At 37.7% G+C, this 24,862-nt stretch overlaps 1 protein-coding gene across 1 annotated transcript in view; it reads left to right on the top strand.

The window, feature by feature from the left end:
- PHEX (phosphate regulating endopeptidase X-linked) overlaps positions 1–24,354 on the top strand; it is an 86,658-nt gene extending 62,304 nt beyond the window's left edge. The window contains exons 13-20 of the mRNA XM_072340187.1: positions 2,234–2,292; positions 10,757–10,811; positions 14,136–14,203; positions 15,311–15,441; positions 18,429–18,494; positions 18,595–18,699; positions 20,465–20,541; positions 24,006–24,354. Coding sequence (XP_072196288.1) covers positions 2,234–2,292; positions 10,757–10,811; positions 14,136–14,203; positions 15,311–15,441; positions 18,429–18,494; positions 18,595–18,699; positions 20,465–20,541; positions 24,006–24,108 — 664 coding nt within the window. The 3' untranslated portion in view covers positions 24,109–24,354. The remainder of the gene's footprint in view (positions 1–2,233; positions 2,293–10,756; positions 10,812–14,135; positions 14,204–15,310; positions 15,442–18,428; positions 18,495–18,594; positions 18,700–20,464; positions 20,542–24,005) is intronic.
- The last annotated feature ends 508 nt before the right edge of the window (positions 24,355–24,862 follow it).

The raw sequence follows: 24,862 nt of genomic DNA, 5'->3' as shown, positions 1-24,862 counted from the left end.
GCTAAATGAGGTGTTTCTGTAGTAAAAAATGCATGCATCACAGTGGCTAACTCCTTACCCAGTAGAAACAGATGTAGACTTATACTGTTAGAGAGACACTGCTGTTCAGTGAAGAGCTCCTCAAACACTACTTGTGGTATTTCCTATCCTGAGTGAGTTGTGGTGAGCCCAGTGTGGGCCCCATGACTGCAACGGCAAAGAGGATGGAGAGAAGATCAAAGCACATCAGTCTGTTTTGAAGTGTAAGTTATCTGCCTCAGGCCCTTGATCCTGTGACTGAAAATGAGGGAACCCTGTAAGACATGCACTCTAAGACGGATTTATAAAAAGGCTGTATTTGTGGTTCGGAAGCCTTTTTCATGCTTAAAAGATGCTGTTCAAGGGAATAGAAAGGATGTTTTAAGTGGAATAAACTGACAGAGTAAGGTGGAAGTTGCAGTGCTATTTGCTCAAACTTCATTGAAATCCAAATTGAAGTACTGAGTATTTCAGATGCGTCCCTCTGAGGTCTCCTTGTCAAAAAGTGACAAGTCTTCCAGAGCTACTGCTAAACCAGGAGAGCAGGTAACCACTGTACAGGTGGCTGGCTGGAATCCTTAACAATTCAGCTCATCAATTCTGTGAACAGACATGAAATTAAAATGTAGCAAATGACAGAACCTGATTTCTTTTTCCCTTCTTCATAAGCATTCTTTCTTAAATACTTCACTATCTCATTACATTACCTCTAATATTTCATTCCTTTATTAAGGAGGAAACAGAAAACAGAACAAAATAAACAACCTTCCCCAGCTCCTCCCCTTCAGCATATCCTAATAAGCAAAACTGGGAATATTATCTGTGGCAACTAGAGAATCCAATGTGATGGATGATTAAGATATTTACATGCCATCACACTTGGCTTTCCTTGGTTACTTTTCCTAGTTGCTGCATTGTGAAATAAGCTTTGAACATGAGAAAAGCAGATAAATTTATGGATAAAAGACAGAATGCTTCCATTCTGAAACTCTCTCCTTTGTTGTATGGTTTCCACAAGGATGTGAGTTGCCAGGAAAACAGTCAGGATCTGCAGATCACTAGTTCATTTGATGGTGCTATTTTAAAGCACAAATCGTGGACTTGAATGTCACCAACATCACACATTTTCCATGTTCTGATAGATCTTCCTTTGTCTTGCTCATTGTTGTTCAGCTGCCATCTCTTCTCTTTAGAAGAAAATTTCCAAAACATTTTCATTACATTCATTGCCTTTGAGCCTTACAAAATTTCTGAGTAATGTACTGCTGGAGACATCAGGACTTTCCTTCTTGGACATTTACTGCAGTTGTTTCTATTTTATTATGAATTAGCAACTAATTCTCATTATCTTTATTACTTTAATATTATCTTATTTCTTCATTATAAAAGTATAAGCTGAAATCCTGGACTCAACTGGAGTCAGAATTTTCTCAGAGGGGATTTGGATTTTGCTGAAGTCTATTGAGATTTTTCTACTCATGTGGGTGAAATCACTGCTAATGCAGATGAGCTTAATGTAAGGAGCTCCATAAATCCTGTTTGCATTTCAGATCAAAGTTTCCTTTCAGTAGGTTTGGGAAATCTAACTGTGAGAAGAAGTAAAGTTTGTTTTGCTTTGCAAGATATCTGTTTATGGGTACACTGATATCCGTGTTTGCTGAGTAGGGTACAGACAGCGAAGAAATTTATTTCAGACTTAGGTTTCCAGAAATGGTGATGTTGGCATCATCCTAATTGTACAAGTAGCTGCTCAGCAAAGAGTCTGAATCCACTTCAGGTGCTTAAAAAATGCTCTCTAATTTCAAGAGGAAGATTCTCCACACATGGTTGAAAGAAAAATATAATAGAACTGGAAAGAGTTTTTACAGCTGCTATCAGTGTTGTACCTCTGTCAGGTGAAGTTGGAATTTCTGTTTGTCAGCACAGCAGACCTTACAGGCACAACTGTCACTTAGAAGTACAACAGATTCTGCAATAGGAAGCTTAGCAGTCTCTCACTATGTGAACTTAAATTAAAGCCATTAAACAATAGATTTCAGTGTTCCAGAAACTATAAGTAGCACATGTCGAACTGGAGAAATAATTAAACTTTAATAAATCCTAGATCTTTTACATTTCTGCATCTTTCCACTGAGTTAACTTTTTGTCTTTGCTCATTGTATTCAGAGAGATGTTGAGGTGTACTGACAGCTGATTTCTTTTGTTCTTGCTACAGGTGGTTTACGAGCCCAACTACTGTCAATGCTTTTTATAGTGCATCCACCAATCAGATCAGTGAGTATCTGAATTCTGAGACTACTTTTCAAGTGTCGGTTTGGAAAATGTATGTATCCAGCTTAAGACAATATCTGTACAGTTTGTGTGAATGTGACTGACTATCAGGTGTGGTGAAAATCAGAAATGCAGACATGGTAATTCAGCTGTGAGCCATCTTTAGCTTGAGGATAGTGTTGAAAAAGCAAGAGCTCCACAAATTGGAATTACTACTGCTTAATGAGTTACCTTGTGTCAGCTGAATTGTAGTAACTGCTTATGAACACGCTGTCCATTGTAAGTGTGAAAGAAAGCATTAGCTTAAATCACTTTTATTGGAGCTTATACCATTTTCTATATTCTATTTGCTGTGGCAAAAAGATGTGCACGTACACTGCCATAAATACACAGTAACTTTTTAAGTGACAGGAAATCAGTTCACTAGTACTAGTACATATAAAGAAATAATCATTGTTAGAGAAAACTGTGACACAGACCAGAGAACCTAAGAAGTGATGTCCACTGCAGTTGTTCAATATTTTCCAATGACAAATAGAAGTATCTGTAGGTAAGTGCTAGTATCTGCTTTTCCCTATTCCTGTAAACTATTTTTTGCCCCCAAATTTACATTCTTTTGTGTCTAAGTGAGCTCATTCATAAAGCAAGCAAGGTAATTAGGCAGGTCTTTTGATTAAAATTAATTCTAGGCCTAGACTGCTCCTCTTTAATTAGAGGTCCGCCATTGTTAAGCAGCCATGTTTTTGTCTATTGTCGAAATGAACTCTTGAGGTGGGTTTCACTGGGTTGATCAAAGCTCTAAAGTACACCTCAGAAACGACAGTTGGTTTTCCTGCTAAACTGAGCACTGGTCACCACTGCTCTTTCAGATGTATTGTGTGGATGAAGCGGATACTGTCAGTGCAAAATGAGAGCTGTTGCTGTTACATCTTCTTTAAAATGAGATCCTTTCAAGTTTCAGCAGCATTCATCTCTCCCAGCCTCCCCACCATGGCACATTAGAGAAAGCTGCAGTGAGAGGCTGGAGCTACTGAAGCTAAATTTCACACTTGCTGTGTCATGAAACAGAGGGCTGTCAAACGTAACTTATCTGTCACAGGTGTGAAGATGACTGTGTTTTGTATCAGAACTGCAGACTGTCTTTTACTGCTGGTATTTGACCTTGAAGTTTGGATAGTGATGCCTGCTGTTGTTTTAGGACTGTTTCTAAGAAGAAAAGGCTTTAGGTGGCTCTTTCTGAACAAATACTGCATTTGCCATACAAATTACATGCAATTGGAGAGGAGGCTTGAAGAAAGGCACAGCAGAAATAGTCTCCCACCAATGACCACTGTGCTTTGCAGGATACATGGCCACTGTGAGATATACAGAGAACATTCTTGGGTCTGAACCTGCTGATAAATATTGGTCACATCGCTACCAAGTTCCCATTAATGCTGCTGGGAGGGAATTGTGGTGTGTGAGACTAAACTTAGCAATTGCAAGCATGCTGCTGTGGTAAGCTGTATCTCTGGGCATATCTCACACCCAGGAGTTGTCTTAATACTGTGCAGATATGATCTCAGTAGTAATCCACAGCAAGTTCTACAGGGGGTGGTGATGTGCTATGAAAGGCCTAGCTAAACAATATAAAAAATGCTCTTAAAAAAAGAAAATCATTTGAAAACAAAAATAAGCATGAGCTCTTGCAAGTTAAATGTGAAGTGGGGGTGTAACAAGACCTCAAAGACTGGAGGAATGACTTTCTAAGAGTATGAGAACCAGTTTTGGTGTTTGGCTTATTACTTACATCGGCCATTTCACAGGCAGAATAGGTGTGGCAAATGTCAAATACTTTTTTTTGCAAAAGAGCATCCAGAGAGATAAAATAACATGCAGAGAAAAATCATTCTTGTGCCTATGCAAAGGAAACTGGCCATAACAAAGAAGAGCGAGAACAAACATACAGAATAGTAGGGAAGAGTCAATGTGACTTAATTTTTGCTTTCCTTTAGAAAAGAATCATGGTTCTGTAGTCTATTGCAGCTTTTTGGAATTTAACTTGTAAATGAGCTTGGGAAATTACATTTATTTCTATGGAACAATTTTCATGAGGTCCTTTCCCAGTGCTATTAATTAAGAGTTGTCATTGGACAAGAAAGAAAGTCCTTCCATAAATAATGACTAATTAGAGGTGAGAAAAGGGGTAGGAACAAATTAACTGTTTTCTAAATATTTGGAGGAATGTATTACCAGAAGGTCTGTGTCGGTCACTTTATTAAGAAACAATCTGAAAAAAAAAAAAAAAAAAAAAAAAAAGGATGTTCTCTCCTGAGAAAAGGAACAAATAGAAACTGTGATTCAGGAAGACAGATTCCTCTGCTACTGATTGCTGAAGGTAGAAAGTTATACTAGCAGAACTGCCTCACAGATTCCCAATGCACTTTTCCTATACCTTTCCCTATACCAGAACAGCTAGTTGCTGCTGGAGAGAATGAGCTAGGTAGGCTCTTTGTCTTCTTGAGTGCAGTTACTTTTCAGTGGGCAAACTAGTTTTTAGTGTGTTCAAGGCCCATCTATTTCATCTCTTGATAAGTGAATTTACTAAGAAGTGGTATTTGAGAAAATCAAATTTTAAAATGCATAATGCAGATTGTGTCTGGAAAGAAGCTTCTACGTTCACTGGAAAAGTCTCAGTTGCAAAGTTGATTCTAAGAATTACGATTCCTCAATTTGGAAACAGAAATGTACTATGTGATATTATCAGCATAACCACAGCAATTCCAAACTCAATTAGTCACTGAGGACTTCATGAAACAATTTAGAGAAAAGGCACTGTCTGTGCTTTGAACCGGGGAGCAGCCGTCAGGTACCTGCAGAAGTGGAGGAGAACATGGCAGTTCTGATCACTTCTAGGAAGATGCTTTTGTTTTGCACAGGGAAGTCACTGGTGTGTTTCTGGCAAGAGGTTAATAAATTCTCTTGTCACTATAGTCTGTACTACTGACATATGCGTTACATAAGAAATTGCTGCAATCTTCATACAGTCTTCATATAAGGGCAAGTTGTTAAAGTTTTTAATGGCATCTTGACTGCCCAATTGTTTGAAAGAAAAGGCCTTCCTTCACAGAAAGTGAAAATTAATAGACAGTAGAAACTAGATGACTTAGAAAATGGGAGAAAATCTGGGAGAATACAGCAAAACATCGATGTGCAGAGATTGTAATGAATTCTGTCATGCTTCAGTGCAAACACCCTTTATGTTTGCTATTGCTTCATTTCACTTTCATTAGTGAACTATTGATAACATGAATGGCCAACAATTCTGTTAATATTTGCAAAGGAGAAATAAATATCAAGGTAAGATATGCTGCAAAGAACAGATTTATAAAACGTGGTACATATAATTTATCTTCTTATTAAAGTTTACTCCTGATTCTCTCTATACATGAGCTCTACTTATTTTCCAGTTCTTTTTTCCAAAGTGTCTGAGATTAACAATGATGCATGTTTATAATGGCTGCTACTCACCTAAATTCTAAATGTAATTTTCTTAGTATTTGTTAGTCGATTTCCCCTCAATTATAGGTACCTAACAAGGACAGCAGGTGCCTATCATTGCCTTTAGATGCTGCTGAGGTGTCTAAGTACACTTCGTATAATCTAAGCAGCATGAATACTATCTTTTTTTAATTATAATCACTGGAACACAAAAACACTTTCCCAATGCGAGTGTTTATTTTAATGAGCTCCAGAGCAGTCAATAAATACAAGCTGAAAATAGATACAAGTGATGATCAAAGTATGCTAGATTACTACTGTTGAAGAGAAGATTTTCTGAATATTACTGAAATATTGGCCCTTGAATATGTGACGAGTGGAAGAGAACTGCTTGTTAGATGTTTGGTGTATTTAATTTTCTTTCCAAGTGTAGACATGCATGTCTCTAGAATATGTCAAAAAAGTAACATTTGTGGGATGTGAACAGTAATGAAAAGTGGATTTACAGCAAACAGAGGAAAATAAAAGCAACGCTCTCTATTAGGTATGGGCCTGAATAGATGTATCAGATAATTAAATACTGTTGATATTATCTCTGTAAGTTTATAGCTATGCTTTTGCTAAGTCATACGTGCTTGTACCGTGGTTTTCTAGTGAAAGTCAAGAGGACTCTTTTGAGAGCAGCTTCATTACATCTTACAGGAAGAAGATATAATCTAAAATAGAATTTAGAAATTATGTTCAAATTAGCATCCATAGAGAAAACCACAGATGAGAGCTCATATTAGGCAGTAAGTATCATCTTCGTAGAAAGTGGCATGTGGATATTGATGCTGGCAGCTGGCTGACTTTATGAGTTGCAGGGACAAACTCTTATCTTGCCTATAGCCAGGCAAGCTCTGGCAAACAGCACATGGTACTGTGGCTAGCAGGAGAGCAGGGCATACCATGTGGGGCCACTTTTTCTTCCCTTAAGAGCTGGTCTAATTGGAAGGTTATTGATGAAGTGGTTTTAAGTGCTCCATTAGTTTCCAGAAGGTTAATGAACACAACAGATATGGACTGAATACTTTTTGAGTCCTGTTATTAAGTAGGCTTTAAGTGTTCTTAAATGAGCCCTCATCTTCAATTTTTCCAATTTACTAATGGCCAGTGTTCTCTGTTATTTAATTACAGTCACGGGTGAGATGGTGTATGATCCTTACACTCATTTCTTATCTCTTCTTCCTAATATTCTTTAAGACAGGAGTTTTTCTGAGTATTCTGGTTTTTTAATCTGAGGAATTGGGAGAGTTGCTGCCTTCAAAAAAACTTCCCTTTGTACTCCTTGGCCTACCACTAACCATCCTTTCTGTTTCATGATCAGCAAAAGTCTGCTCTTGTCAGATGAGGGGAAACAAAACCACAAACTGAAACAGAAGTTGCTGAGTCCTCTCCTTTAAGACCACCATTTCTCTTTATCTATTAGTGAATGTATTCAGTACTACTCAGAAATCTACAGTTTTTATTCATGCACAGTCTGAAACAGTCACTGTGCCCCACACAGTTTATGTTTCCTATCCTTTTTGTCCACAGGATAAAACTGGAAATTAGGTATAGGATTTTGGTCAATGTTGTGACAGAGTGTTTGACCCTATTCACCTTCATATGGGTAGGTCAAAGCTGTCTGAGATGCTTTGCAGGACACTGAGACAGGACTTGCTGGAGACCTTGTCTCTTCAGGGCTGGCAGAATGCACGTTCCTGGAACAACGTACAGAGATGTATCAAAAGCACTGGGAAAAGGTTCACTGTTGAAACAGCTCCAAGCCTATGGATCCATTTTAAAGAAATGTATCCTGCCTTTAATGCTGTTTTTAGGTAACTGAACAGCACCCTCATAGTTTTCATGTTTAATTCTTCCTATGTACTCAAAATCCTTTACTTGCTGACCAGCCCTTATTCTTCTGCTACATCTAATCCATTTAAAGCTCTCAATCTGAATTCATTCAATGACTCTTGTAAAAAAAAAGGTTACAAAATTTTTTAACTCGACTAAGAGCTGCTAGTACAATAATCAGCAGAGAACCCTCTATGCCACACAGCTGTCTCCCACATCTGCTATTTATGTGCTGAAATTACCAGCTTGTCAGAAGTTGCTTTAAACAGACCAACTAATTATTGGAAGCTGTAAATGCACTTTGAATGAGGCTTCACTAGATCTTTTCTTAGTTAAAAATGTTACGCAATATAAATGAATAATGCAATTAAATTATGTAATTTTAATTTATATTTAGATTTGAACTCCAAGTTTCCTCATGATTTGGTGAGCCATCTCAATTGGTTTTAGTTTACTTCATCCATTATTAGTTTGCATAGCTACAGTGAACTATTAGAGGAAATGTCATTGTGTCTCTCTGGAGAAGTAACGCTATTCCCCTGAGTCTCAGGTTGTTCATCTGCACAATATGTATAATGCCATATGGTATATAGCTAGTAAATGGATTCATTAATAGCTAAAGACCAATATAAATCTGAAAAAACAAGGACAAACAAACAAACAAAAAAACAACAACACCACAACAACCACCAAACAAAGCAAGACCAACCAAACAAAAAAGAAATAAATTTCAACTTTGAAATATATTCCTACAAATTTCATAGCACCTTGCTGATGAGAGAGGCTGATGTAATGGATAAAGAGGATCTAAATGTATTCAATTAAGTTAAAAGTAGTCCTGTGCAGGTGAATAGTTATGTCAGAGCTCCAAGATAAGCATAAATTCATAGTGAAGTAGTTAAAGTAAGCTAGATCTGCTCCACTGCTTTTGAAATGCTCTGATGGTCCAGAGGAATAAGAACAGGAGTAAAGTGCAGCAAAAAGACACTTTTCAGTGTCCAGACACAGGGGTTAGAAAAGACACATCCTACCTGGAGATGAATCTGGCGAAGAATTCAAAAGAAAGACAAGGACCTCTTGCAAGATGGTGAAGGGACTGGAGCATCTTCCCTATGAAGGAAGGCTAAATGAACTGGGTCTGTTTAGCCTTGAGAAAAGATGACTGAGAGGGGACCTAATTCAAGTTTGTAAATACCTGAGTTGTGGGGGCCATAGTGGCAAGTCTCTTTTCAGTGGTATGTGGAGACAGGACAAGGGGAAATGGACATAAGTTGAAACATAGTAAGTTCCGCACGAATGTGCGCAAGAACTTCTTTATAGTGAAGGCGATGGAGCACTGGAACAGGCTGCCCAAGGGGTTTGTGGAGTCTCCTTCTCTGGAGATATTCAAGTCCCACTTGGACGCCTACCTGTATGACGTGGTGTAGGGAACCTGCTTTGGCAGGGGTGTTGTACTCGATGATCTCTAGAGGTCCCTTCCAACCCCTACAATTCTGTGTTTCTGTGATTCAGTCCTGTTAGAATATCGCATGTTACAACATGGTACGGGGGAGTGCCATTTATTTACACCGATGTGCCACAGCCCTATTCTTGAATAATTCTGTTAGCCTTTGTGTATTTTGTTCTTCTCTGAACTTATCAAACCTTTTCATCAGGATGTGCCTATGAGATAGTTTAGAACACATCTAGGAAATTCTCAATACCCTTCTTTGCGTGCTGGGAGACAAGGAGAATTAGATCAGGAAAACTTTGTCCTTGACATTGGCAAAATTGTGTTTTGTAGCTCTGGAAAAACAATTCATAACGTGCCTGAAAAAAAGTAAGAGAAAAAAAGTACTCAGAAAATAAGTTTGAAAATGACACTTTTAAAAACAAACTGCAAATTGGTGGTCAAGGCAGGCAGGGAAGAACTGTGGAAGAAAAGCAGATGGCCAGGAGGGCATAAGACTTAGTGTATCATTTTGTGTGAATTACACTCAGTATAACTTATTTAAAGACTTTGGAAGGAAAGGAAAAATTTTGCCTGAATTCTTATTAAAACGTCCTTGTCCTATTTGTCAACAAAAAAACTGAATAGGGTCAAACCAATTGAATCTGATTTTTGTTTTGATCTGAGTGGCCAGGCGATTTCTTGCAGAGAACTTAATGAAGGTGAAGTAGAGATTCCCAGAAAAACTAGTGAATCATCAGAGAATTATTGATAAGGAGATGTCTATGTGGGGTAACCTCAGAAGCAGATAGAAGCCTGTGCTTTGTAGATGGGTATTCCTCAGGCAAGGCACTGAATTTTACATTTGGTCCCACATAAACTACGGTTTTCACCAGTATTTGAAAACCTTGAGTATAGACATCTGCTGTATTTATCAACAATTTGGGTTGTTAAATTGTTGCCATGTTCAACTCAATTGTCTTCAGAATAACATCTCTGAAATGTCACCGAGCAATTAGAAATAAACCTGTGACTTTTATCAAGGAACTGTATTGGTTTCTATGTGCAACATCAGTAGACTATCACTCACTGAAGTCTCTCCACTTGATAGTGGGTTTTCCAACAGGTTCATTTACCCATAATTGAAAAAGCAGCCAGGTAATCCTGTAGCCTGACTGGTTCTACAGCCTTGATTGCCTACATCTCTGCTTTACTGAAGTGCCCAAGTTCCTTTGACACAGATTATAATTAAGCTGACATTTTATCACTTCCTTATATCTCTTGCAGCACAAAATCCCCTCTAAGGTAAGTCTCCTGATTCTTGTTGCATTTTGCCTGTGTATTCTTTGTTGATATGTCAACATACCTAAGGACAATCAACTTTTTTGTTTCAACGTAGCTGTTTGTTGAACAAAATAATGTGTGCATACACAAATGCACACGTGTGCCGTGGCTGAAGGTAAAAATCTTGCAGTGCAGCATGTAGCTGTCATTGAGGTCTTGAAGGAGGGAGATCTCTTCTTCTCAAGCATCTTCTCTATCATCTTCTGAAAATGCTACCTGAGGGAAAGCTTGTCTAGCAAAACCTTCTTAAATGGAAAAAATAGAGGTCATAAACCCAAACCTAGATATTGTTATTCATCTGTATAACCTCACAATTATAATTTTTTGCTATTACAGGATTCCCAGCAGGAGAACTGCAAAAGCCCTTCTTCTGGGGAACAGAGTATCCTAGGTAAGTACTGCTCCAGGGAACCTCTTATACCAGGAAACGAGGAAAAATAGGTAGAGGTATTAAAAATACATGTAAACAAAAGAGAGGCCATAGAGAAGAAAGCTATCCTGCTGAAGGCAGCCAATCAGTTGAGCATGGTTATACTATAAGCGTACAGAGAGCTCACTTTTTGGATTGTGTGTTCTTCCCTGATGTAACCTGATTTTACTATAAAAAAAAACCAGACTTAGAAAACTGCTGCTCTGTGCAATAACTTTTCTTACCCTTGGGAGCAGAATGTATTGCTGTTGTCTTAAACTGATGACTGATTTCTCACAGGAATTGCTAATTAAGTGCACCTGAGTGGAAGTGTTTCACTGCTATAGGATGCAGATGCAGCAGTGTGCGCATGGCGGGTATTAAAAGGAATGGTAAATCAAGTAACTAACACTTCTTGAATACCCTGAGAAGCCTTTTATTATCAGTTTATTGCTCCATTTCTGCTAATATCTAAGATTAACAGTAAGTCTTCTCCTGTGCTTGCTGAAGTGCAGGAGAAAATCTCCGTGTGTATAAGTGACTGCCTGAGCAGAACCCGTGTGCTTCTGTAGCTGAGAAAGAGTAATTATAGGTCACATATATTTAATTTTGAAAAATGACTGCTTCAATGCAGTCCAATATCTTTCCATTTTAGGGAAGAATCAGACCAGGAAGAAGTCTCTGACAGCAGTTTCTGAAAGTTATTTTGCAGTTATACAAAGTCAATTACTGCTGAAACATATCCTTCATGTGTCTTTGCTAAAAAAGAAAATAAAATCAAACTTTTAAAACATTTTGGATATGCCATCTTCTAGCCTGGATGTGTCCATGCAAACAGGAAGTTTTGCAGCATGTGTAGAGAGAAACATTCAGTCTAGGGACAATTGAATTTGCATTTACAGAGAATTCTTATGAACCAGATGACTTTGTAAGCGTTAACTGGGGATGGAGAGAAGCACTTTCTAGCTATGGACAACTTACTTTCTGCTGTGACTATTGCAGACCTTTTTCCAGCTTTACTTTTTGCGATGTTTTTCTGTACCCTGACCTTCTGCCACACCAGTAGAATTGTGGTTCTTTCAAAGTACTGTATTTTGCTCATTTTTCTTCTTTAAAGGTTACCTTAGCTTAAATTGGTTTTGCTTGAGTACATATCAAAATGAAATTTAGTAAACAAATGTAGCTGTTTAATATCAGAGAACAGATTGCTTTTGTCCTTGAAATATTCCAGATCTGTCTTCTGTCTGCTTAAAAGAAATAGTACATGGCACTGGAACAACAACAAAAACATCAAAAAGTCATCAGTACTTGCTGGAAAACTGATTTAACAAATATTTAACATTTAGTGCAGTTTTAGTGTCCAGTTTCAGCATAAACACTATGAAAGAGCTGCATCCATTTGCATAAAAGGAAGTTCAGTTGTCACTTTACATCTAAGTACCCAAAATAAAATACTATTCAAAGGTCATTATTCATAATTATGAGTCTTCTGTGCCAGATATGTTGAAATATATTGAAAGAGGAACTGCTTTAGCAGGTGGGGATTGACTAGATATCTCCCGAGGTTCTCTTCTAACCTCTATGATTCTTTGATTATGTGAAATAGAGACATCAGGCTGAGTCAGTAACTTCCTTACGGCCCTCAGAGCCTCCCCAGTCCCAGAATGTTCCCCTCCAATATGGTACCTGCTGAGCTTCATCTAATCCTCTCCATCTCTGTCTGGCTATTTTCCAAAAGTGAAGAGCATGAATGGACCTGGGAACATTTTTTACAAAACTGTTGTTGAGCTGGACAAAATTCTGAAAGGTGTTCAGAGAAGGAAAGGACAAAATTCATTCCAAACCTCACCGCATCTTTTGGATCTGGTGAAAGCCCTAGGTGTGTCTGGGCACCAGTCTGCTGCTTTTTCCTGCCATCTATCACTAAATAAGATACAATGAGTAACAGGGCTGGTTGGTTTTTCTTGACCTCTTTGCAGGTTTCATGACATTCTTCAGCTGCCAAAGATCCTATGTAACTATTTCAGATGTGGAAAATGGGTCTAATCTAGCACATTACTTTGGATCATTATCACTGTGTGCTGCACAGGATTACAAATTTGTCACACGAAAGGGCAATATTTTCATTGCTGAAATGTATAATTTTAACCAACATTTTTAAATAAAGGTTTGCAATAGTAGTGGGGAAAAACAGTAGGGAAGATTTTATGACATGAAAGTTGCCTTTCAAGAATTTAAAAAAAAAAAAAAAAAAAAAAAAAAAAAAAAAAAAAAAAGAGTGAAGAATTGCCATGGGAGTAGGGGGAATTAAATCATATAATACTTCTTGGGTATGACTGAGATGAGCAATTAGTGTGCTACGGATCATTAGGTCCAGTAATAACATGTTACTTCAAACCCCTCAGCCTTTCTCCTGTTTCAATACAATCTGTTACAAATACTCTAAGCTACTTTGAAGTATGGCATCTCAATAACTGAAATAATTAAAATCACAAGGAACAACTAAACAAATGAAAGATGCGTTTAGTGGATAACTCTCCCCTCCCCAATTATCTATTACATTTGATATCAGACAACTGGACCTTTCTTCCCTATTTCTTCAAGATCCATGCTTATTCGGGTGTAACAAGGAAAGTATGGTGTTTGTTTGTTTCTTTGTTTGTCAATCAGGAATACAAAACATTTTAGCCTATTCTTGTTTTCCAGTGCATTAGATGTAACTGCAGAACATGTCCTCCTCCTATGCAGGTGCATAAAAATTGTACAACTTTTTCTTTGAAGACTGAAAGGATATCCATTTAATGCTTTGCAAAGTAAAGCCGATAATTTGCAAGTCTGTTTGTTGCATGCCATTGAAGAACGATTTGACCTGGCATTACAGAAGCCTTCTGTAGTGTTTGATCTCTGGGTTTTTTTGTTTTTTTTTTTTTTTTTTTTTTTTTTTTCATGATTACATGAAGAAACTAATTCCACCTATAACTCTGTCCTGGTCTATGTTAGAATATACTTCATGCAGTCAGCTGAAGGAGACATTCTGGAGCTCAGATTATAAGGGATTTGGTTAGAAGAGTGAACCTGTGTATGTGAGTGAAGATTGTTTTAATGAAGCAGGAGTTTAACCTTCAGACTTTCAACAGTATTAAGTCAAAACTGTGCAGTGTGATTTGTAGTCCTATTTCTACCCACCCCCACAATCTTAGTAATAATCTTCCCCAACATACAAAACTGTTCGATCTCCTATCTTTTGTACTTTCATGTTCATGGCTGTAGATACTATCTATCTGAGGAAACTTCTTTGTGTTACAGGTCATTAAGCTATGGTGCCATAGGAGTAATTGTTGGCCATGAGTTTACTCACGGATTTGACAGTAATGGTGAGTGTGGTCTATATGTCGATAACTTTTATTTTTCTTACAGAGTTGACACATTTGCATAGATGACAGAAAGATCATTTGTCTATGCTTTAGCACTTTCATTATTTTTTCTCAATGATGCTGAGTTTTCTGAAGAGAATTAAAGTGTGCTGCCTTGTTCAAGGTGATAAATTCCCTATATATATACTTCTGTAATGGGAAGATAAGAACCTGGCCAAGGGGCAGTGGTTTGCCCAGGGAAGCAAATCGTAGGTTCCTGCTCTGACTGGCTGGAGACGAGATGAGATGCTCTTCTACAGATGAGATGGGGAAAGGACCCAGGGCTGGATTTTCCATGAGTCACTGCTGTAACCACCAGTCCATGGAATGGGACATATATATTCTCCTTGCTTTCTTACTCCCATAGATAGTTCAGATGTTCTGGTTCTGCTCCAAACCAAAAATGGAAATTTCAGAAGTTCCCATGACACAAATATATATATATATTTATATATTTGTATATATAGATATATTTATATATATATATCTGTGTCATGGGAACTTATATATATATATATATTTTTTTTTTTTTTTTATTTTTTTTTTGGATTGTCAAGTGTATAACTGTTGCGCACCAGTGAAGAATGACTTGAACTGGCATTACAGAAGCCCACTGAAGCCTTTGATCTGTGTTCTTTTTCACGACTTCACTAAGACAATAATAGAGAATAAATTAGTCATCATCAGGTTTGCAGAATCAAACATCAAGGAAGAAAAATACAATTATATTTACAAGAAAGCTCATGTGCCTCTTATATAATTTTAAAACATACTACAGAACTCATTAGTCATTACTATTTTTTTTTTTCTAAAACTGAAGAATAGGATAATAAATAGAATGCAAGCTGTTTACCACTGAGTTGACCAAAGTCAAGATTTTGCCTGCTTAACTATTTGTAAGCACACTTCCTATAACACACCACTCATTTTTATGCAAGTGCTAGATTCCAAAACTAGGAAAGTATTTTTTGCTCATTTGTTCATTTGTTTTTTGTTGTTGTTTGCTTGCTTTTGTTTTGCTTTTCTTTTTTTGCTAAAAACAGTTTGTTTTCTTTCTTTATTTCAAAGGCCGGAAATATGACAAAAATGGAAACTTAGACCCATGGTGGACAGCTGGCTCTGAAGAAAAATTTAAAGAGAAAACAAAATGCATGATTAATCAATACAACAATTACTACTGGAAGAAAGCCAGCTTACATGTATGTAAAACACCAGTGATTGAAAGCACTGGTTTATTAAGAGATTTTTTGTTTGTTTGTTTGTTTGTTTTCTTAAGCTATCTGTTCATAAATTCAAATATATTGGGATATTTGGCTACTACCTTCATTTCTCACAACAAATCATTTTCTGAAGTGAATAATTGTGATCAAAATTGTCTGTCAGATTTGATTAGTCCAGTCAAGTACCAGTACCCTTACACTGGTGACAGGGCTAAAAAGTTTCTCCTTATCATATCATATTGGAAACAGAAACAAGAGGATGAAGCCACGCAGCAGGGCTGGTCTAATTTCTGTGACCATGTTGATTGTCTTCTGAAGATGAGATCAGTAATGAAAGTGAGCAGCCACTCTTTCTAGAAAGAATACAATAGCATGCTTTATATACTCCTTTAGAAATTCTTGTTATTTACTACATCTTTAGAAGAAGATACATAAACCCTACTTTATTTCACATTCGACTCTTACAGTTTCTTTCCTGTGTGTACAGAGACCCAAATGCCGGGATTACTATAGCAAAAACTCACAGAAAATGACTGAGAAAGAAAGTGCAAGGAAATGGTTTTTGTTTCAATGTCTGTCAGAGATATAGGCTTCTCTGAAAATGAGCAACTTATGTAAGTGTCCTGGATGATGGATAAATTCTGTGCCTTCTGAAATCTATAGCTAGAATTCCAGTAATGTTGCCTGGGGCATGAATTTAATCTTCATTTCTAGGATAAAAAACATGTTCACCACTCAACTCAATATCATCACCCCTACTTCCACTTTAGAAACATAAGTACAATAAATTCTTTGCTTTTCAAGAACTGAGATGTTGCTCTTGATGCTTAGCCAAATTGTTAATAATTTCCCGAGGCTGTTTCTATTAGTCTCAGAGGCACCAAGACCATACTGTAGTCCAATTTGAAGTCCATCAACTACGAGTTGAAATACTTCATGCAAGGTAATTTGCAAATAAAAATTCTCTGGTTTGTTACTGAATATCAATAGGAAAAGAATTATCCATACAAAAATGTCACATAGAGGTCATCCAAATCTTCCAGGTGAAAATGACTGTCACAACAACACTCATGTCAGTGACTCAGTTGTCAGCTTTACTTTCTATGGGTGCCGCTTGGTGTAGAGCTGTATTTTTTGTACCTCTACCTTGTAAGCTGGTGGGTGGGCTTTCAGAGAGGTTCTTTTACCCACAGCCTTGTCATCTGAGGCTTTTTCCTCCTATTTCTCTGAAATAGCCTATAGCATGTTTTAGAGGATAGAAAAAAAAAAATTGATATTTTCTGCTGTGCTTCATAGCTTCTGAATGAAGAGGTATGCATGCAAATGGCCTTTTTTCTGCCAGTTTTTTTACATCAATATTCATATATTCTGCACATTTTTTTTTTTTACTCCTATACAAATGTTTTATATGAATCAAGAAACCTGTTTACTCTTCCTCCTTCTCATTCAGTTTACAATAAAAATATTTCCAGAAAAGAGGAGTAATGAAAGAAAAAGTGGATATAGAAATAGCTTCAGAGTGTATTAATGACATAAAGTCATCTGATCAAATAAAAAACTTATCTTGGTCCCTGAGTCCTGTCATGAACTATCTATACACAGTAGTCCCAGGTACCTGATCCAGAGCTGCCTGAGATGAATAGAAAGACTTCTTCCACTTATTAAAATGACCTTTGGCTCACATGCTGCTGCAAGATTGCTCTCACCTTATGCTCTAAATCAGTCTACTTCACAAGATCCCTGAAAGAAAAATGTGCAATGATGTAGGCCAGAAAAAAAGAAAAAGAAAAAAGAAAAAAAAAAAAAAGATAGTTGTTGATATGTTTGCATATTCCCAGGTGTCTTTTCTCACTGTCTCTCCCCTATCTCCACGCCAGCCTTCTGGGTGGATGGAAAACAGGTAGGAAAGGGGCTGCACTTCCCACTTCTGCTCCCATTTCCCCTTGTTCCATCTTTACCAAGTGCCAAGCAAGATGCCTTGATTCTGGCCTGGGTGCTTGACTACACAAAGTGGTAAGGATGTATGCACACAGAATGTCATGGGCCCATTGACTTTTTCTACCCCATTTTCTCTCCTCCTACAAACACCATACAAAGGTGGTTCCTGAACCCATCCCCTCTATACTCATCTCCTGAGGCATGGGAGATCCTGTCATTGGAGGATTTGCAGGCAAGCACTGACCTTCAGTGCTTAGCTCAAAACTGTTCTCAATTACATTGTTCATTTTAGGCATGGTAGAGAGTAAAACTGCTTAATTACAAATATGGCCTGGTAGCACTAAAGCCCTCTGTGCTGGGTGATCAGAGGTAATGCTGCCCTTGCAGAAATGAGCTCTTCATGATGATATTGCATTTTCTAATACCAGGAGACTGACTTTTTCAGAAAGTTCAGATACTCAGAATATATTCTTGTTTCCATTACTTTTACTCTTGAAATGAATAATGGGGGAAAGCAGCATGAATCTCCTTCACAGATATTTTTAGAGCACTGAAAATACTATCAATTTCAATTCAGTCTCTGACAGCTATTTTTAATTATGCTATTTTATGTTATGACTTAAAAGTTATTTTAGCATCCCAGTAGTATATAAAATTTATGTAAACAAACAAACAGAACCTCCTAGATAAAAGTTTAAGAAAGGAGCTACTGGATCTCATGTGTAACCAAAGAAAAACAGTCTTTGGGGTAAATTAATTGATGCTCAGATCAAAGATCAGGAACATGATTTTTGTGTACATCTACTACATTTTGTGCTGCAGAGATGTAGACCCTGAGCCGGAATAACTCATCGCAAAGAATTATCTACTGACAGTATTCACATCTAAAACTAGTTTTCTTAACCAGAACTATGGTGCTTGAAATTATCTGAAGTTGTTCTTGCCTTCCTTTATTTTTTACTCTTGAAGTTGATCAAGAAGGAAGTTCAGAAACAGGTCAAATGATGAATGTCTTTTCATTCTGCCAGGTGAATGGCAAGAGGACCTTGGCAGAAAACATTGCAGATAATGGAGGTTTGCGAGAGGCTTTCAGAGTAAGTACATGAAAAATATCTGGAACACTTTATTTTCAAAGAACAGAGAAAGTTATATTCATGTCACTGAAAGGCACTTAGTACACCTCTTTCTTACCAGGCATACAGGAGATGGATTAGAGAAAAGAGAGGAGGAGAAGAAGAGCCTTTACTGCCAGGCCTTGACTTCACACACAACCAGCTTTTCTTTCTGAGTTATGCCCATGTGAGTAGTACAAATGTGTTTTAAGAACCCATCTATGGACATGTGTAATGTAAGGTACAGACATTGGGCTGCTTTGCTTCAACAGTCTATACCAATCAGACCCTGAATTTTCAGGGTATAGGTTGAGAACTGTTTTTACAAGTCTATAATTTCTTTTCTCCTTCTCTCTTCTTACTCATCTGTCAATTCATTGTGTCAGAACTGCTTAAGTTTTAATTCTGCTTTGTACAGTGTTCTCATGGCAGCTCTCTTCCTTCTTGCTGCTCCCATCCACAGCAAAGGTTATTTTGCACATATTATCTCTTTAACCTCTTTCAATGTTAGCATCCTGCTTTTCTAGTGCTTGTAATATGCAGCATTTTATCACTGTTTTCCACCAGTAGTTTATCCAACACAAACTCCTGGTGCAAGTGTACTACCACCATTTATTACTGAGCATGTTGTTCAGTGAAACTAAGCAGAAATATAGAAAATATTTGTGGGTTGTTTTTTTTTCTCATGTCTTTTTTTGCTGTACACTAAATGAACAGCGGTATAACTTTGATAGAGGATGTGCTAAGAAAATAAGTAGAGAATCAAAAGTGATTTCATATCATAGTATCATAGTATCATAGTATCATAGTATTGTGCGAGTTGGAAGGGACCTTAGAGATCATCGAGTCCAACTCCCGGGATTCGAGCCCTCTGTGTAGCAGAGCGGCACTTCTACCCCCTGCTCCACAGGGGGGATTCGAACGCGGGCCCCCTGGTGTTGCAAACGGGAATTCTACCGCTGTTTAAAAGAACTTTAAAAGAATCAACTCCTTGTATGAGGAGTAAAAGCTGAGCTAAAAAACTGCTCTAAGCACCAGAAGGAATGAATCATCCGAAACTGAAGAAATGGGATTCAGTGCAACCAGTGTCAGTCCCTAACCAACCCAGTTGAAAATCACTTCTCCTCTGTCAAGAGTCAGTGTAGCAATGTATACATACAGGTCTATGACCACTTAGGTTTGATGGTATTAACTGATAAAAGGACTGCATTTGGATATTTTATATTGAAGTTCATATATCCCATGGTTGGTCTGGCTTAAAGGATTTTGTTGATTTGTTGATGGTAAACATTCAGCAATGGGGACTTGCTGATAGATTGAGTTTTTCAGTGCATAAGAGCATAAGAGCAATCACTCAGCTGTGCTAATAGTTTCTTTACCTTGCTTAGTGGCCAGTTACATTTGCACCAAATATTCTATTAAGAATTGTGAACTGGAGACCACTGATAGAAAGTCGAAAAAAAAATGTCATTTCAAAAGAAACCACCATTTCAATATGGAACAAATGTCAGGTAATATAGATGCAATTCTAGAGATGGGAAGCATCATTACATGTACCTTTTATGCATTACATGGCTTTGAAACCAAAAAGTGTACTTGGTAATTATTAAATTGTGAGAAATGCCTCCCATATCTGAAAAGCTGAAAAGCAAACTGCAATTAAGAGTACCTCAAAAACAGAGAAACAGTAAAGTGGTTATGGCTTGATGGTGGGAATGGGTGGGTGGAAAATAACAGGGGGTGGAGACTGGATCCATTAAGAGATTTCAGAAACAGGAGAATATACCAAGAGAGCAAAGAAAAGGTGAAACAAAACTAAGAGTTAGTGATGTCTTTCCATTTTGCACATTCTGTAAGGAACAAGCATACTTTAAACTGTGACATTACATTCTGCTTTACTTACAAATTTACTCCAAATAATATGCCTATTTTTTCTTTTTATCTTTTATTAGGTAAGATGCAACTCCTTTAGATCAGAGTCTGCAAGAGAACAAATATATATTGGAGCTCACAGCCCTCCTATGTTCAGGTAGTGCAAATAACGTATTCACTCAGTATACATACAGAATCAATCACTGCTGCACACAAATGCAGAAATTTAGCATGTTAAGAGGAGGTTAAGTGCAAGCAAAATCAGACTGTACTTTTGGTCTAGACTGAAAGTCAAGTGTTTTTATTAGCTTATATTCTGCTATTACAAATGTTCTGTAAAAAACGAGAGGCTTGCATCTACCTTCTTATAGCATTTGAACCATTACAATCTCTGATCCTTGTGTCATTATGTAACCAAGACCTGAATATATAAAATGTCTTGTCTATCACTTTTCCTGTGGCATACAATTCTAGAACAGAAAATAATGAATATAAGGAAGGTTCTTGATTTAATCTGCCTGAGTTCAGTAAAAGTTTATTTTTAAAGAGAGTGCCTTGAATTACACTGATAACAAACAGATAGAAATGCAAAGCAAAACATGCTCTGTAGTTTCAGTTCAGGACTGAGCTCTTCAGTTGGCCTTTGAGATACACAGTTCTTGAAAGAGCTGTAGTAATCCAGCTTAACCATTTGTCTGCATTTTTGCCCATGGGGCCTTCAACAGGCTCTCGTGATTGTTGAACTTAAGAAGAAGAGGCTGCAAAAGGAGGAAGGCTAAAAGACTATGTAATAATTATGAAGCCGGAGTTTATTTCTCTGCTTCTCCACATTTTGCATAACCAACAAGAAAATGTTTCTGCTTAGACTCATGCCAGTGGCATTTACTTAACTAGGAACTGTCTTTGCCCTCAATCATGTGGCTATGTTACCTCTTTATTTGGGGGAAAGATGTTAATTCCGTATGTTAATTTATAGTGAGAATGTCTCCAGTACAGTGGATTAGTTGCTTTCTGAAAATTCCTACCACTTTCTACTGACAAAAAACGGAACTGGGATATGAGCATCCTTTGCCCTAATTCTCTCTTGGTAAAAGAAAAATAGCAACACTGCCTTCACATGGGAACTGTGAGGTTGCTTTGCCTTTGAAAGGGACAGGTACTCTAATATATTCCCTAGACAAAGTCACATCTAAGTTGGAGATATAAACACAGTACACATAGCACATCTTGGGGTACTTGTAAACGAGAATAAGTTAAGAAATAATGAAACTATAAACTTGTTAACCAGAATTTAATATAAAGTGGCAGTGTAGATGACAGTGCTTGGTCTTGGAGGACTTCTTTACTTCACATTTGCACTATTGCACCTTTGCAATACCTGCCGCTCTAGTTAAGGTAAAACAAATGTGATACACAGATCTGAACGCCTTTTAATGATTGAAAAATGTGTCACATCAGTGAGGTCTGAAATATCCAGCTGATCTTCGGCCTACAGAGTGATATTTTCTATAATTCCTACACTATCAACTTTTGGTAAAATAACCATTTCTTGGTTTTTAGAGACCTCAGATTTATTTACCTTTCAGTACATACTGAATCATCACGTAGCTACATTCCCACGAGGCTGCACAAATCACAAAATATACAGGGGAGCCTGAGGATAAGGCATTCATGAGGAAAGACTCATATTTAGCTGAAGGAAACAGGTTATGGAAGAAAATTACAGAGAAGATCAGATGAATTTTGAATCAGAAAGTATAGACAAATCTTTCTCTTAGTTTTTATGTGAGGTACTCAGACTTCTATTTCAGATGCTAAGAGAAGCCTTGGTGCTTGTCTCTTCTTCCAGATTATATCAACTGGGCTAATATTATCCGCTTACCCCAAGTTTCTTCATTTATGTCACCAGGGTGACTACGACAGCAGTATGGTATATATATAAAACATAAACATATCAGAAGATAGAAATAAAAAATATGTATCTTGAGCATAGATGTGTGCATCTGATCTAGTCACCCCCACTTCTCTTCATGCTCAAAAGAGAATGGGCATTTGGTAGGTATATCTCACCATTCTGTAAATAACAGAAGCTACATTACATGGCTCTGCAAGTGAGCCTTTCTGTTGGCAGTCATGGAAGCCCAGGGTGATCTTTTCAGGAAAAGGTGTCTGCTGCAGTTCAGTGGGATGAAATCCAGGCAGCCCACTTCTGATTCCGTGGCTAATGTGTGTCAAACCATGTGCAGGAAAGTCACATTCATGGGCACATAAATATGTTTTGATAACTAGATTCTGGTTTTATACATTTTCAATTGACAGATTTTCAGTACTAGCCTCTACTTAACTTGATTTGAACTCAAGTTTCAAAGTGAAGTCTCCAGTGTTGTAGGAATAATACCCACCAGGTTCAGTAGCAGTTGTGGATAAGAAGCTCTTGCTTTTACAGTCCCTGAATATGTATTTGTGATGTTTGTACGGTAAAGCTGTTCCCCCAGACACATTTTGTAATTCTTCCTACAAAACTGACCTTCAGATATTTTGTACCAGCTGACTGCAAATTTTCATACCCACAGAAAGTCTAATCAATGTAATAAGAATGTTTTCTACCATGCTGAGCTATCCTGAGAAGCTGATTGTCTGCAATGGAGAAAAATGCCTTCCCACTGCATAACAAGGAGTAGAGATATGCATACAATTATTATCCCAGTAGATACTTTTCTGCTTTTAGCTCAGGATGCTGTTTACTTTTACACCATTTCAAATTTAAGGTTAGTAAATTCCAAGATTCATAAAAGCATGCAAAAAAGATCAGCAAATAACACAATCCCAATCTAGCAATGGTAAAATAATCATTTCTGACAGCATGAAATAAAACAGATGTGGAAGAAGGAGCCAGGGATGACTGCACACAAAGAAAGAGTGCTTCACTTATGCCAGAAAGTGTCGATCTGCAATGCAGGCACACAGTTTGGCTTGTGTGAGGTGAAAAGGCAATGCTCTTTCAGTAACTTGCCATTATGGAAGAGAAGCAAGAGAGCTTGGGAGCCAGTCAGGACAGAAGCCTCAGAAAATGAATTTTGAGAATATCCGAGGAGCTGAGATGCCCAAGGATGAGATGCTTTACCACTCCAGCTTCATGCTGTAAAATCCTAACGAGATGGTTTGTGTGTGTGTTGTGGTCAAGGGGCTTTTATGGGAACCTGGCTGGCATGCAGCAAACTGGAGCAGTTCCAGTACACCCATCATGTGTGTTCACATGCCCTGTGTTCTGGGTGCAGCATTTTGGCAGCTGCTGGAAGACAGGTTCCATCACACAAGGCTACAACCAATCTCCTGCCCTTCTTGCCAACAGTCCCATTGGAAAAATTGTACTAAATGACATAGTATCCATAACTTGCAATTGTTTTTGGTTGAGTTTCCAGCAAAATAAGATGCTTCTCAAATCACAGAATGAAACAAGATTGCCTTTTTATCTAGGAACTCTCCCAAACCTCTTCTAGTTTTTATTTCAGGAGAACCAACATGGGAAGCCCGAAAATTCAACCTAAAGTGAGCATGTTAAAATACTTACAAGTGTTTAAGGTCAGATAGCCTGCCTGTCAACTATTTTTCTCTTTGCAGAGTTATTGGAGCCATGAGCAACTTTGAAGAATTCCGTAAGGCTTTCAACTGCCCAGTAAATACGAGTATGAACCGAGGGGCAGAATCTTGCCGGCTGTGGTAATATTATTTCTGGATCTTCTGTCTGCAAGGGTCTGTAATGTGAACTGCTGAGCTCAAGCTCAGTGTGAGAGTTTCAGAAGAATGCTCTGCAGTCTGGAGAGGTGTTGTTACTTCAAATGCGTCTTCCTCATCCATGTGGATGAACTACACGGACACTCCTTTTATCCATGAAACTTCTCCTGTTCATCTGCAGTTACATTGCTGTTGATGGATAACTGCCATAACCAATTCAAATTCCCAATTTATATTTGAGCAAGAGGTAAATGCTAAAGTCCAGTTTTAATCTACTGCTCTGCAGGGTGGCTATGCAGAATGCTCCCATATAGAATTTGCTCTTTCTGGATGAAGAAATTAATGAGCTATAAAGCCAGCTCTGATTTGCTGCATGATACAGCAGTTTCAGAACTTAAACTGTCACTGCCTAGCATGCCATCAATGGCATTGAATGATGTAAGAGCTCAGAAGAAGGATTTCCCAGCACCATGATGCTCAGAAATATTACAGCACTTATCCCTATTTACAGTGTAAGCATTTATTTTTCCCCCAAGGGGTGAATTTGCCTCGTGTTGATGATGACTTTGCCTACATTTATTTTTAAACCAGAAATAATAGTTTTGGTTTTAGGGTGTTTTAGTATCTGCATCTTACAGAGAACTGTATTCTGGACAGGGTAGGGTGACCTGTAGTTTTGAGGAAAGAAGAATTTGTGACAGAGTGCCAACAGCATTTGACCTATCTGGGTCAAAAAGCCATTC

Source organism: Excalfactoria chinensis, chromosome 1 (assembly GCF_039878825.1).
Source record: "Excalfactoria chinensis isolate bCotChi1 chromosome 1, bCotChi1.hap2, whole genome shotgun sequence".
In the NCBI taxonomy this organism is placed as follows: Eukaryota; Metazoa; Chordata; class Aves; order Galliformes; family Phasianidae; genus Excalfactoria; species Excalfactoria chinensis.
Note: the sequence above shows the minus strand (reverse complement) of the source record. Positions and strands in the feature narration are given on the sequence as shown.